A 16,200-nucleotide genomic window follows, 5' to 3' on the forward strand; every position below is an offset into this window, starting at 1 on the left:
CTCTCTCTCTCTCTCTCTCTCTCTCTCTGTCTCTCTCTCTCAATCTCTCTCTCTCTATCTCTCTCTCTGTCTCTCTCACTGTCTCTCTCTCTCTATCTCTCTCTCTGTCTCTCTCTCTGTCTCTCTCTCTCAATCTCTCTCTCTCTCTCTCTCTCTCTCTCTCTCTCTCTCTCTCTCTCTCTCTCTCTCTCTCTCTCTCTCTCTCTCTCTCTCTCTCTCTCTCTCTCTCTCTGTCTCTGTCTCTGTCTCTCTCTCTCTCTCTCTCTCTCTCTCTCTCTCTCTCTCTCTCTCTCTCTCTCTCTCTCTCTCTTAGTGTTTGCCCAAACGGCATCTGTTCGTTATCTGGTATCGGACAACCGATATCCGATATCCAGAGAAAAGTGGGACGGCGTCGGATATTGGATATCTGATATCGGACGATATCCGTCTCGAAGGGTTAGACGGATATCGGTACCGGATACCGTAGGTAAAGGGACGCGACGGATACCCGATATCGGATATCGGCTTTTGATATCCGGATATCAGAAATCGATATCCGCTTATTTTTTTCTCATTCTACGGCGACCCCATATGGGAAAATTCTAAATTCTTTTGGAGTTTATATTTGCCTCACCCGTCATATCTCATTGCGCCCCGCCCACAGATGCTACATATTGAATAAATTAGATATGTCATTTTCACTTATTGTTGTCATATGTTGAAATTCATATGTTGAAAATGCAACATATATGTGGGCCATAATTAATGTCAGAATGAAATTAATATAACGTAATATAAGAAAATAAAATTGCACAATATAATTAATATTTTTAATAGATAATAGAAATAGTTAGTAAGAGGAATAACAAATCTGATGGTTGAATAATAAAGGGAGACTGAAAGATATAAGTGGAAAGGTTATTTTAGACTTACAATTCATGTTTTAACGAAATTAATATAATGTAATTAGAAGAAAATAAAAGTGCATAATATAATTAATACTTTTAATAGATAATAGAAGTAGTTAGTAAGCGGACTAATAAATGTGATGATTTGATAATAAAGGGAGAGTATAAGACACTAGTGGAAGGGTTATTTTAAACCGACAATTATTGTCTCAACGAAATTAATATTAATGTAGTTTTAAGAAAATAAAAGTGCGTAATATAATTAATTCTTTTAATAGTTAATAGAAATAGTTAGTAAGAGGAATAATAAATCTGACGGTTTAATAGTAAGGGGAGAGTGTACGATAATAGTGGAAGGGTTATTTGAGATTTATAATTCAGATATAGGAGGAAGGATACTAAGCTTAGCATGATATTTAATGATAATGATTATTCATTTTGAGTGATATTAAGATTATATATAGGATAGGGTAGAGAAATATAGTAATGACGGATATAAAGAATTGTTAATTTTGGGAAATTTAACAATTATTTCAGGAGAATTAAGTTCTAATTAAGTTTTAACAAAAGTTTTAATTAAGTTCTTCCCTACCTTTAGGTGCCTCAATAAGTTTATTTAACCAATTTGTTAATAAGTAATGAAGTGGAGATTTGAATTAATTATTTTACTTGGACGGTTAAATGTGATTTAATAAATTTTGAAAGTTCAAGAACTTTTTCGGAAAATGTTGGAAAAAATTTAATAAATTTTTCCCGCTTTGCGATGCTTTAACATGGTTCGTGGAACCAATATTTATAATACTAAATAAAGTGCACATTTGAACTAAGTACTTCACTTGTTTGATTAGGTGCGAATTTTTAATTTAGTGAAATTCAACAATTTTTCATGAGAATGTTGCAAAAATCAGTAAAAAAAATATAAAAGTATGCACATGGACAACTCTTAATTTTTAACAAAATTCACTAAATATATACGACATCGGTGCAAAGTCTTAAACAAAGGAGGCTATGTCAAAAACACGCTCTTCCCCTAGGCATTAGACCATGGCTCTGTCAGAGGTTTGTACTTACTTGGCCATCACCTGCGTAGCGAAAGTGAAAAAATAAAAAAACAATGATTACGTAAAAAATGGGAAACATGTAGTTCATGAACTTGATGTGTACCTCTAGCACATGCAACCACACCATCTTGCTCATCATCGCCATCTGAATCCAGCTCAACGTCAGTGTACCAACACTTCACAGTGATTAGTGTTTTGATGCTTAGCGGCGACAGACGTGATCTCTTGTACGTGACAATAGCGTTGCCCACCGATAACGTGCGCTCGACAAGAGTGCTTGTCGCACATACGGACAACAACTCTCTCGTAACGGCTGCAAGTAAGGGGAAACGCTTCGCCCCTGTGTTGGCCCACCAGGATAGTGGAGTGAACACTCCCTCATCAGGCACGACCTCCGTTAGGTATTGGTTGAACTCGTCCGACGCCAATGACGCACATACCGGTTGGACTTTCCGCATAATGCTCCGAAGCCAAGTGTCCAATTCTTTACCTCTTGCGGGTCCCTCTTCAGCGTCCCCTCCCGGTCGACGTGGCGGCGGGTCACATGGTAACAAGGACCGTGCGTATGCAATGGTTGCCTCTCGAACGCGGACGGAGCATTGATTGTTTGTGGAATGGATCCATCAATGCCGCGGCGGTGATTGCCTCATTCGCCCACAAGATCTCTGCATACTGTGCAAGCTTCCTATGCATCGCCTTACACGCTTGTGCCATGTTGGAATGATTTGTTTCATGCAATCGTCGTACGCCTGTGAAGAAATTGCCATCTTCAATTTGCTGGACCACTTCCTCCATGTGTTCTTTGAGGACATCTATGAGGTATAGTACGTCACATATCGCCGGTGTCAGTATCTTGTAAACATGGTCAGTGGATACGGCGAAACAACCAAGGATGCGACAAAACTCTTTCACTAAATTCCACTCGTCCTTCGACATCTTTGTCGCCATCCCCTTCCGGCCAAAAGCCTTCGACACTTCATCAATTACATCCCGCTTCTTCACGGCGGCCACTAGCATAGCGTAAGTGCTGCTCCATCGAGTCGGACAATCTAAGACGACCATGTTGGAGTCCTCAACTTTGGGGTCGTCTTCACATGACTTCGCATAAAGTTCTCTCCGTTGCGTAGAGCTTCGAATAATGCGCACTAGTGTCCGCACCTTTGCAACTACATCACCCAAACATAACGGCCTGCGTGCTTCGTTATGGTCGTCAAATTCTGAGAACATATCTCCAAGCTCGTTGTTCTGGTCGCTGTCGTAGTGGTCCGCTGTCCTCGTCATGTCGCCCTCTTCGGGCTCCACAACTTGGGCCGAAGGAATGCCGAAGCTTTTTATTGCCGCTTGAACAACAATGTTCAGAATATGCGCAACACATGGGACGGGCCTTCTTGCGCTAAAGGTCGGGTTAACGACCTTTAACTTCCTCGCCATCAAGGCCAACATCCTCTTATTCGCCGTGGCATTGTCAATAGTCACGGTGTAGACATGCATAAATATTGGTCACATGTAGAGTCACGAGTTTAGTTAGTATGATAAAGTTTGCTGTTGAATGCTGACCTTTAGCTGTAGACAAAATTCTTCTAGAGCTTGGAGAACGATGGCCATCATGTTTTCTCCATCGTGTTCGCTGACAATTTGTCGGATGGCAAGTACACGCTCTCGGTACACCCACTTATCGTCCACCCAATGGATGGTGATGCCCAATAGTTCGGTACCGTTCTCAGCGGTCCACGCATCTACGGTTAGTGACACTTGGTCCACGTTCTTCCATAGCTTCTTCACATCTTGTTTCATGCGACCATGCATTTGGATGGTCCACTGCTTAATGACCTTTGCACTTGGAGGATCCGAGTCGAGAAATGTCGCGTAACGCCACATCTCCTTGAAGGCGACATTTTGAAAAATGCTCCACAGTGAATCAGTCATGCATATGAACTGTGCAATGACATTCGTCGTTTACTCCAGCGTGTGCCCCCTAATCGGCCCTCGTCGACCTGGCTCTCCCTGTTGTCTGCTTTGCAATCTGTCTGATATACGTGGCTGGTCAGGGTCTTCCGACACCTTGCCCTTGAGATCCGCATGACGAGCTGGATGGCAAGCTTTGAAATGCCACCAAAAAACATTGGTGCTTTTGTCGACCTGCCGCTTTATTGCTTTTCTCTTATTGTGCAGGTTCATCTCCCGTCACAGTAAGCATGCATAGTATCCATCTTCCATGTGTTCGAAGTAGTCAATAATGACTGACCGATTTGAACGAGGGTGACTCTGTACGGCATGAGAAGTTCCCGCGTCCGTACGTTCAAGACCTATAGCTCCCGACCCACATCTGTCTTGGGTTGGACCACTGCCTCCAGGTGTGTTTATGTTTCAGAAGGCATAATTCGGTCAGCCGGATTCTATGAATATAAACAATAAATTAAAAGAGCACTTAGGTAGAATGACAGAAGAGTGGAATTCACTGGGAGAGAATAACAGATGGGTGAATTCAAGAGGAGTTATGTAGAGTTAGTGAGTAAAAGAGAATGAGTGGGGAGGGAGAATTAGAGTGTAACAGAGGGTGAGAGAGAATTAGGGGTAATTAGAGAGTAGGAGATGGTGAGAGGAACGAAGGAGAATTAGAGAGTGGGGGAGAGTGAGAGGAGATAGGCAGAGTAAGTGAGTAAGGGAAAATGAGAGTAGGGAGGGAGAATTAGATGTTAAAAATTTAAAAAGATGGGATAGAAACTATATAATAAGGGAGAATGAGAGAGAGAGAGAGAAGAGCGGAGAGAGGGAGAAATAGAGAGTAATAGAGGATAGGAGAAGAGAGGGAGAGATGGAACTATAAGTCAAAAAATTTCAAGGCGTGAGGGAGAATGAGAGAGAGAGAGAGAGATAGAATGAGATTGTACGAGAAAATGGGAAAGGGAGAGGGAGAATTGTATAGTAAGGGAGAATGAGAGAGGGAGAAGAGAGAATTATAGAGTAAGGGAGAATGAGAGAGAGAAGAGAGGAAAGAGGGAGAATTAGAGAGTAATAGAGGGTGAGAGAAGAGAGGGAGAGATGGAACTGTAAGTCAAAAAATTTCAGAGCGTGAGGGATAATGAGAGTAGAGAGATAGAATTAGATTGTAAGACAAAATGAGAGAGGGGGAGGGAGAATTATAGATTAAGGGAGAATGAGAGAGAGAGAGAAGAGAGAATTATTGAGTAAGAAAGGGCGAGAGAGAATTAGGGAGAATTGGAGCTAAAAATATGAAAATGTTACAGAGCGTGAGGGAGAATGAGAGAGAGAAATAGAAATAGAGTGAAAGAGAGAATGGGAGAGGGAGAGAGAGAGGGAGAATTATAGATTAAGGGAGAATAGAGAGAGAGAAGAGAGAATTCTTGAGTGACAGAGGGCGAGAGAGAATTAGGGAGAATTTGAGCTAAAAATATGAAAATATTACAGAGCGTGGGGGAGAATGAGAGAGAGAGAGATGGAATTAGATTGTAAGAGAAAATGGGAGAGGGAGAGGGAGAGGGAGAATTATAGATTAGGGAGAATGAGAGAGAGAGAAGCGAGAATTATTGAGTAAGAGAGGGTGAGAGAGAATGAGGGAGATTTTGAGGTAAAAATATGAAAATGTTACAGGGCGTGAGGGAGAATGTGAGAGAGAGATAGATTTAGATTGTAAGAGGAAATGAGAGAGGGAGAGGGAGAATTATAGAGTAAGTTAGGATGAGAGAGAGGGGGAGATTTATAGGGTAATAAGAGGGTGATAGAGAATGAGGGAGAATTTGAGGTAAAAATATGAAAATTTACAGAGCGTGAGGGAGAATGAGAGAGAGAAATAGAAATAGAGTGTAAGAGAGAATGAGTGAGGGAGAGGGATAATTATAGAGTAAGTTAGAATGAGAGAGAGAGGGAGATTTAGAGAGTCGAGAGGGTGAGAGAGAATGAGGGAGAATTTGAGGTAAAAATATGAAAATGTTACAGAGCATGAGGCAGAATGAGAGAGAGATAGAATTGGATTGTAAGAGAAAATGAGAGAGGGAGAGGGAGAATAATAGGGTACGTTAGAATGAGAGAGAGAGGGAGATTTATAGAGCAAGAGAAGGTGAGATAGAATGAGGGAGATTTTGAGGTAAAAAGATGAAAATGTTACAGAGCTTGAGTGAGAATGAGAGATAGATAGAATTAGATTGTATGAGGAAATGAGAGAGGGAGAGGGAGAATTATAAAGTGAGAATGAGAGAGAGGGAGATTTATAGAGTGAGAGAGGGTGAGAGAGAATGAGGGAGATTTTGAGGTAAAAATATGAAAATGTTACACAGCTTGAGGGAGAATGAGAGAGAGAGAGATAGAATTAGATTGTAAGAGGAAATGAGCAAGGGAGAGGGAGAATAATAGAGTAAGTTAGAATGAGAGAGAGAGAGGGAGATTTATAGAGTAAGAGAGGGTGAGAGAGAATGAGGGAGAATTTGAGGTAAAAATATGAAAATGTTACAGAGCGTGAGGAAGAATGAGAGAGAGAGAGGTAGAATTAGATTGTAAGAGAAAATGAGAGAGGGAGAGGGAGAATAATAGGGTAAGTTAGAATGAGAGAGAGAGAAGAGAGAATAATAGAGTAAGGGAGAATGAGAGAGGGAGAGGAGAGGAGAGAGGGAGAATTAGAGAGTAATAGAGGGTGAGAGAAGAGAGGGAGAGATGGAACTGTAAGTTAAAAATTTTCAGAGTGTGAGGGAGAATGAGGGAGAGATATAGAATTAGATTGTAAGAGGAAATGAGAGGAGGGGGACAATTATAGAGTCAGTTAGAATGAGAGAGAGAAGAGAGGAGTGAGGGAGAATTAGAGAGTAATAAAGGGTGAGAGAAGAGAGGGAGCATGATTGAGATTGAGAGATAGAGTAAGGGAGAGATAATGAGAGACAGGGCTTGAGAGAGAATGAGTGATAGATGGAGAATTAGATTGTAAGAGAGATTGAGAGAAGGAAAGGGAGAATTATAGAGTAAGGGAGAATGATCGAGAGAGAAGAGAGGGGCGATGGAGAATTGGAGACTGGAGAGTAAGAGAGAATGAGAGGAGAGAAGGAGACTTGGAGGTAAAGCAGCAAAAAAGAATCAGAGAGTTAGAATTAGAGATAAAAATCGTAGAAGAATCAGCGAATTAATAAAAAAATAACTTCTTTAATGATCTCTGCAAATAACATCTTTTAATTTCACTATAGCATTGGGATGCAATTAGTCATTTTAACTACAGAAGTGAGAATCAGCTGATGAATTAGGAACAGAAAACAAAGATACGAGTCTTAAACTGCATAGTCTAAGATTAAAACCGACGAAAAATACGAGTCTTAAACAGACGAAAATGCTGGAACGTACCCGCGTAGTGTTCGGCCAACGATTCCGCCGATGCCGATGTCTGCCGACGCCGCCGTCCACCGTCTGCTGACCGCCGTCTGCCTATTCTGCCATCCGCTACCTTCAGCTGATCAGCTCTCTTTCCCTCTTTCATGTATTTTTGATTCAAAGTTTCGAATAAAAAATACACGAAAATTATTAACTAATTAATTTAATGAAATTCGATGTGGATATCGAAAACCGATATCCACACCCGATATCTGGTACTGTCATCCTTCCCCCTGAGATGGAGACGGACACCGACATCAAGACAGATATCGGTATCGGGTATCGGCACTGTGGCAACCGATATCCAATACCGATATCCGATATCCAGATTTAAAAAGCGGATACCAGAAAATCCCTTTCCGGTAGCTGATACCGCATCCGCCCCGATACCAGCATCCGGTACCGGTATTGGGACGGGCGAACACTACTCTCTCTCTCTCTGTCTCTCTCTTTGTTTCTCCCCCTTTCTCCTCGTCTCTCTCTCTGTGTTTCTCCCCTTTTTCTTCCTCTCTCTCTCTCTCTGTGTTTCTCCCCTTTCTCTTCCTGTCTCTCTCTCTCTCTATCTTTCTCTCTCTTTGTTTCTCCCCCTTTCTCTTCCTCTCTCTCTCTGTGTTTCTCCCCTTTCTCTTCCTCTCTCTCTCTGTGTTTCTCCCCCTTTCTCTTCCTCTCTCTCTCTCTCTGTTTCTCCCTCTTTTTATCTTATTCCCTCTCTGTGTTTCTCCCTCTTTTCCCCTAACTCCCTCTTTCTCTCTCTGTGAGTATTTTTTCCCCTTATTCCCTCTCTCCCTGTATTTCTCCATCTTTCTCTTTCTCCCTGTATTTCCCCTTATTCCCTCTCTCTCTTTGTATTTCTCCCCCATTCTCTTCCTCTGTGTGTTTCTCCCTCTTTTCCCCTTATTCTCTCTCTCTCTCTCTCCCTCTTGCTCTCTCTCTGTATTTCTCCCCCTTTCTCTTCCTCTCTGTTTCTCCCTCTTTTTCCCTTATGTCACAGTTATCCATCCGTGGACAACAAATTATTATCTACATCCTGTTTCGAAGAGCTGCCATCACCATCAACCTGTTTAATTAATCACCATCATCAAGATGATCTTCTTGGAGCTTCTCAGATGATGTCAAGCAAGTAGACAGAAAGTTTCACCATGGAAAAAGAAGTCATGCCATATTTCTGTTCATTCTATGTAATAAATAAAATTCTTGATAAATACTTCAGAGCATACTAAAAAACTTTGCCCAAGGATAAAAAGGAGATGCACCCTCCCTAGTACAACAGATAAAGAATCAATAATGCCCAGAATATCATCCTCGCAGCTTATTCTTGAAACGTATATACTTTTTATTTTTGTCGCTCCTCCAATGATCCCAAAGAAGCTTCCTAGCTCTTCCTGCAAATACATATTTTTAAATTTTGTACTCTCGAAAATAATGCCAAAATTGAGATAGATCTATAAAAGAGGGAAAAAGTGAGATAAATGCAGTAACTTATCGCCAAAGTTGAAGAAAGCTAGCATATTGGTACCAAGGTAACCCTTTCCTTTTTTCATTTATTGGCAAGAAACATGGATTCGGGTATGACTGTCCCAAGACTTGTGCTCGTAGACCAATCCAGCCATGCCATTAATACCACCCAATAATATTTTATATTAATTAAAGTTCAGAGTTCAATAGAATTTACAGTAGCGGAGCAAAGCATAAATATCCCAAATAGGGAAGTGCGGCCGTCATCCGTCACATCATACGTCATGGTGACGGCAACGTGATGGATGATGTGATGGTGACGGTGACAAAATTAGGGGCCCATAACGGTGACAGTGACGGATGATGAATTGGGTGTGATGCTGACGCGACGGTGATGGGGGCCCTTTGACGAGTGACGTGACGGGATGGCCATCACGGATGACGGCTGTGATGGATTTTTAAAATGACAAAAAAAGCTTAAAAATCGTTCGATTTAAGCTTTTCAACGGCCAAGATTTCGCCACGTGGTGTCGCTTACTCGATTTCTTGGGATTTTGCAGAAAAATCCCTGTATTAATTCGCACGCACAAAAGGATGCCGTCCATAGATAATTGGACATATGCCCCTCCAATTCTCTCTCATCCGCATGGTTGTTTTTCCCGTCACATGTGACGCTGATGCCGTCTGGTGACGGGGACGTGATGGGGACGTCGCAAACCATGACAGTGACGCGAACATGACGGATTTTTCCGAAATCCTCTGACGTTTGACAGGGCGGTGACGTGAAGAAACTTTCCTCACGGATCGTCATCCATCCCGTCACGTCCCTGAAGCGTCGTTCCCCTAATCCCAAATATACACCGATTCTACCAATCCATGTCTGAAATAGAAAGGAGATGCATATAACGATCATACCTTTGCCGGTCGCCAAGTATGCCCCAGATCCTAATTGCTGTTCCTCAGCCCCTTGGGCATTGGTGGATGCAGGAGAAGAGGGCGCTTTCACTGCCATCGTCGTGTAACGTCGCAGGACTCCGCGATGTAGACAACGACTATGTGGGATTTCAATCGCACCTTTCCTTAGTTGACTGCTCAAAACGGAATAATCATCACTGATATTTGCAAAACAATATTGCAGATAACGTCTGATCTTGTTGATCTCTCATATAATCCGCAATCCCTACAAGGGGTATTTCCATCATTTCCCTTGGAGCAGTTTCTCTTTAAATGCTTGTAGCCATCCTTAAAGAGAAAAACCAAGAAGATTTTTTGAATTGGCCTGGAGATCCTATAACATTTTCAAATTTTCCCTCTCTTCAAAGATTGATGGCATTCCAGACTAAGTTTCTTTTTCCAAAAGAAATTCAGCTTCTGCAAATCTACCCAATTTCAAAAACCTATTAGCAATTTGTGTACACAAGTGGGGTTCAGCAGATATTCCCCGATGGCGCATTTCATCAAGAAGCTCAACTGCATCATCCAGTTCTTCATTCCCACAAAAGCAGATGATCAAATCGCAATAAATCTCATAATGGGGAACAATCTCGAGAGAGTTCATGAGCTTAAACAGTTTCTTCGCTTCAATCGAACGACTGTTCTTACAGAATACAGGCAAAATCTTGCTAAAAAAAGCAGGATCGGGCTTAAAACTGCATTCAATCATCTGATCCAGTACCTCCGTTGATTCTTCCAAACGGCCATGAAGACAAAGATTCATAATCACAGTCTCGAACGTCCTGCAATCTGGCGCGCATTTCTTCTTCTTCATCCTACGAAACTGATTCATCGCATGATCCACAAATCCGGCTCGGAACAAAGCTATAATCAGAGGATTAACGATATCAACGGTAAGCAAACCCCCAGATTTAACAATCTCCTTGTACACAAACACAACAGATTTTAAATCTCCATCTTCACCGGAAAATGAGTTCATCAGGACGCCACAAACCGAAATCGACGGCAAATTGCCCTCCAAACACGCCGTTTTGAAGATCCGAAGGGCTTCCGAGGGCTTCCTTTCAGAGCACAGACGTGAAATCAATGAAACAAGGACCTGAGAAAACGCCGTGGGATCGAACTTGATCATCTCCTTGACCCATAATTCCAAATTTTCCGAACTATCATCCCCCGCTAACGCCAGTTTAAGAAGATCATCGGAAAGCGTTGGAGATGAGAGTGGGGATTCCTGAGAAAAAATTGGTTTTTTCGGAGAAGCAGGGGCGAGAAGATGCTTACGCGATGATCTAGAGGACGATCTGGGTACCTCGGAAATGACAGCGGAGGAAGAGTAGAGAGAGAAAGAGGTCCGCCGAGTGAAGAACTGAAGCCGGCCGTGGAGGAGTGGCGGGATGAGCTTGAAGAATCCCATTCTTGACTTTGCCTTGAAGAGTTTTCTCTCTTTTATTTTAGAGAGAAAATTACTATTGCACCCATCTTGTAAAAAAATAGAGCTTCAAGTTGTAATAGTGATATTTTTTTCCTATGGGCAAAAAGACGTTGTCGGGTATGACTAGACATGGTTGTTTGGTTCCTTTTGTGCGAATTTGTGCGAATTGTTCGTTCTGTTCGGTTTTTCCTAATATAATAATATCAAATTCGAACAGATAACTGCACAGACCCGTGTGACTTTTGTTCTAATTTTTGTTAGAATGTGTGAATTTTGTTTGAATGTGTGTATTTTGATAGTTATTGCACAAAAAAAGAACAGAACAAAGAACAAGGCCTTGTGTGGTTGCAAATTTTTTGTTTGTTTCAAATGAACAGAACAGAACAACCATGTCTAGGTATGGCCAATCACATGCTAGTGATCTTATATGTTAAGTGTTTGCAAGAGTTTATAGGCGTGGAGTGAACTTTGATGTCCCAGTGTGCACAATGGCCCTACTCATCCACGCCCACCACAAGAAAAGAAGTTTGTTGTTTGTACGAACAATCATATGGGTTATAATAATGATTTGGACTGTGGTTGTCTGCACCCTTTGTAGGAACAACGTTTGCCCTTGGCCTAGAAAACACTTGATGAGATGAGGCATTCCAATGCCATGATTCCACCCACTCATAGTCAAGTTTGGGTAAACAGGAAAACAGATTAGTGGTGAAGTAACCTACCTATTCAGAGTCTATCACTGGATGACTGAAACAGGGTTGTACATGTGTTTAAATAGGTGAGTAAATAGAGCTATCCAATCATGATAGAATATTCCTGAACTAATAAAATGAATCTTTTAAGATAACTTGGTGTTCTTTAAATAAAAAGGTATTTGTGAAATACATGTTATTTTTTGGGATACAATTTCCAAAGTATAGAAAAATCATAATATAACTACAAAAAGCATATGCTATAATTAATTTGTATACGAATTATGTCCCAAAATAATTTGGAATACATTTTAAAGCATAATATTTTGATTGACGTCTCCTAAAATAATTAAACTTAAGAATCACTATGTGTAAATTAGAATATGTGTAAGATAAATGATAGCATGCATAGTTTCACTAGCTCATACGCATGAAAATGATGATGACAAATAAATGATTATATTTAAATGTAAATATAAAAATATGTGTCCCTTATCAGTTGACATTGAGCAGGATTGACTGACCATATAGATGTGATCACCTGAGTCATTTGGACCTGATTGGTGAAATAACTATTTTGGTGTCAAGTGCATCTAATTCGGGGCTCCTGTTTAAAGTCTTTAACATGAATTTATACTCATAATAATTTATATCTTATTTTTCAGAAGACCACCGAATAAAGATCAATATGGATCTAGTATACATAAGAATCCCTAGCGTACAACTGACACACTCTCTTTGTGGATCACAAAGTTCCCTCAATAACAATAGCAAAAGTAGTAAATCATATCCTGTACTTGCTCTTCAATAAATAAAATCATTAAAAAAATCCCCTATTGATTTATATCTAAACCCCATTTCTCTCTCCTCTTCCCAAAAAACTGAAACCTTGAATAGGTAAGATCTCACCCAATTTGGCCTCACATTGACCTGAGACCGCTTTCAACATTTCTGAAGAGAAACTATTTGCATGGGCAAAAATTTTCCAAAATGGTGAGAACATCCTCTGATAGGTTTTTTTTTACATAAAGAAGTTTTGGGTTTGGTGGATTTTTTTCTTATAAATTCCTCAAGATACAAAAAAACATTTCTAGATGATTTAAGGCTTATTTTGAACATATTTAAACATAGATCGTTTAGATGATTCAATGAGTTCAAATATCTATTTCACTTGAGAAGGGATCTACCTTAAGTGTGATATGGCTAACCTTAATGATCCTAAAAACTCAAGTTAGACATGAATTGACCTTGACAAATGAGAAGGCCAAGTAGCCCTCACCAAAGCACAAAAAAAGTTTTTGATTTGGAAATCTCAGAATAGTGACTCAATAAAATCTCACAATGATGCTTTAATCATGTCAGCAATACATACCATCAGGAGGACTACCTCGGTAATAAACTAATCACACTTTTACCCAATAATACTATCCCTTGCATCTGTGTGCTTATTTGGTTTCCATTGGTCTGCATGCCCAACATTTTGGGTTACCCTTAATAACCCGAGGCTTATTTGGTTGATAGTGCTCTTTGCACCCAACAAGCAAGGCCATCCTTGCTATGCAAGGTGTAGTGGGTCGTATTCTCATGGACTATGAAGCTAACCATTGTCTTCTTGCTGTGATGCCTAATACATTAACAATCACAACAAAATATATGCTCAGTTATCTGCATAAGATGACCTCCCATGGTCTAGATCTGATGCCCCATTTGGAGCACCAAGAGGTCGTGATGGAAGAAGTTATACCTCTTGGGACAACACTCGCACCACTCTTGGTAGACCATTCTCAAGTGTTATGTCCAGCACTTCTTACATAATTGATTTGGACCAGATTTGGATTTTTCACCTCCAACTGATGTAGAAAGGAAGGTGAATATATGCTTGATGCATGCTATGGCTTGGCTGCCTACTCCCTGATAAGTACCATAAAAGTGCAGGGGCATATTGCCAGCCTGAACTAATCTGGGCATCTTCATTCCAAATGGAACTCCTATAGTGCATACATGCAAGAAGCCTAGTCAAATTAGGACTCAAATAGAATTATCAAGGCACATACAGACATGTTGCAACCTACATCATAAGTAATATTATTAGTGTTGCACTATGTACATAATCACACTCATGGATTACGTGTCTTGCCCTCAAATCCCTCAATTAAAAAGAGCTTGAGTGAAAATGTATATCCTCAACCAGAGACTCCAGTTCAAAATCCAACAACATAAGAACACGTAAGCCTATATGTGAGTGAATTTCTGACAACCCTTATTTTCAAGCTCAACATGCAAAAAAAAAAACAATCTTATCACGTTTAAAACAAGAAAAAGATAGAAAATCATCATAATAGTAGATTTTTGCGCCAAGGGGCCATCCAAATGAAAATGTTTTTTAGATGATCATCTTCTAGTTTTCATTTTTTGAATAAAATGATTATGTATTTTTTAATAGCAAGGAGCTCCAACCATAATTGATGAAACTCCCTTGATTTTGGTAGGGAACTTTAACACAAGGTGGATTTCATCCAAGGCCTATGCATATGTAGTCAAAAAATAATATCATCAGCCAATCAGCACTCATACAACTGAGCACCTCAGATTATCGTTGGTGTATAACTAAATGAAACAAAATTAATCATAAGTAGATCTTACATTAATTAACTATTCCTAAATTATGATGTTATATTTTCAATTATAACTTTAATTAGAACATGTTTACTCATGTGTCATTATTATTCCATTCAATTGTCCAAATAAAATAAACACACGCATTCATTTTGAAAACACATGGTCGGATCAAATTAGATAACAATGGTTGACTTATAAAACAGTCAACTTAGTCAACCACATCAAATTATATGAATGGATAATTGATAATTCAAAAAATAAGTTATATAGTTACATATTATAAATAATAATCCGGTAATACCAAAATAGGCAAAAGAGAATTAAAAATATGAGAAAAATCAGTGCCCATGACAACTCATCCAAACACATTAACCAAGTCATTCCACTAATTTTTTGGAGAGAAATTTTATGATTTAGTTATAAAGGATTATAAGAAGCATTATTCGTAATTTTATGATTTCAAATAAGAAGAAGCTCAATGGACAATTAAACACATCAGGATTAACCTACCCATTGACTTGAGGTCAAATGATGGCAAAAATGGTAATAATAATTTATTAAAATTATATTTTCAGAAGATAGGTATTGATAATTATCATATAGGAGTTATATTTTTTGAGGATAAAATGAAATTAAAATGAATTTTTTAAAGCCTATGATGAGAAAATGGCCTGATTTATGAAGTCTGAACAAACTCAAGGCATTGGCCAAGAAAATGATGGATGAATTGGATGAGTGCGGTATGGATGGAAATATTGAGAAGAGGGGATTCCGAAGAAGCAAAAATGATGAAAATATGAGGATTAAACTATTGAGGTATGGCTCTGAAAAGTCAATACCTATAATTTCTAACTCTCATGAGGATGCAATTGTCAAATGATATCCAAAACTCAACATCAATACAACATTCTTATAACCGCATAAAAGGCCCTTGAAATTTTATATTCCCTCCAAATTCATGATATTTGATTCAGAAACAAGGGACAAATCTGTGGACAAAATCATCAGCAAAAAATCATAGAGACTTGTGACAAAATGGTGATGATTCAACCCAATTCAATATAATTTTCTAATTTCATCATTAAATTAATATCTAGATTTTAAGCAACAAGTATTAATTTTTCCAACTCAGAATCCCAAAAAATAGTCCTTAAAATCAATTTTAAAGTCCATTAATTATTTCAGTATTTACTTTTGGAAAATGTTGGGATTTTTGGAAACTATTTACTCTCCTCTCTTAATGAATCCAAGACATTTTGGCACCAGGATATGTCATAAATTTTGGGTGTGCACTTAACCAAAATTTGACCAATGAAAAATGACTATCTGCTAGATCTATTGAGGTTTTCTGAGGTTGGTTTGCCAAGGATAGATATAGTTAAATACACTTGAAAGATCTCAGGTGGTCATTTCATTATATGAAATTGGGTCATTTAGATAGCACTAGATGTAAGGCCCCAAAGTAGGTGACATTTCATGCACTAAGGCATGCGTGCTTATTGTGAGGATGTGTCCGTGTACTTGGACTCAGGATTTGGGATTGAGTCCTTAAGCATGAAACAACACACATCAGAGTGGTGACATTCAACCCTGATCTTTAAAACCAAGGCCCTTTTGATGCTCGTGCTCGTAGCGTGCAATGGTGGCGTATCAGGGCAGGTTGCGCGCAGGCTGGGCGGCAAAGGTGGGGGCATCATGCACAGGAAACACATGCATTATGGGGATGGTGT

The 16,200-nt window shown here is 39.6% G+C and overlaps 1 protein-coding gene across 1 annotated transcript; it reads right to left on the reverse strand.

The window, feature by feature from the left end:
* Window positions 1-8,458: 8,458 nt before the first annotated feature.
* LOC144707008 (uncharacterized) lies at window positions 8,459-11,156 on the reverse strand. The gene is made up of 2 exons (XM_078580122.1): window positions 9,689-11,156; window positions 8,459-8,700 (listed from the first exon to the last, which is right to left on the reverse strand). Exon 1 carries the CDS (start codon window positions 11,139-11,141, stop codon window positions 10,113-10,115), a length of 1,029 nt encoding a protein of 342 aa, XP_078436248.1. The 5' UTR covers window positions 11,142-11,156; the 3' UTR covers window positions 8,459-8,700; window positions 9,689-10,112.
* Between the last annotated feature and the right edge of the window lie 5,044 nt (window positions 11,157-16,200).

Source organism: Wolffia australiana, chromosome 8, assembly GCF_029677425.1.
Source record: "Wolffia australiana isolate 7733 chromosome 8, ASM2967742v1".
Lineage (NCBI taxonomy): Eukaryota > Viridiplantae > Streptophyta > Magnoliopsida > Alismatales > Araceae > Wolffia > Wolffia australiana.

Excerpts from the sequence above, each read along its gene's own strand:
- LOC144707008 (XM_078580122.1), bottom strand. The coding sequence starts at position 11,141 with ATGGGATTCTTCAAGCTCATCCCGCCACTCCTCCACGGCCGGCTTCAG.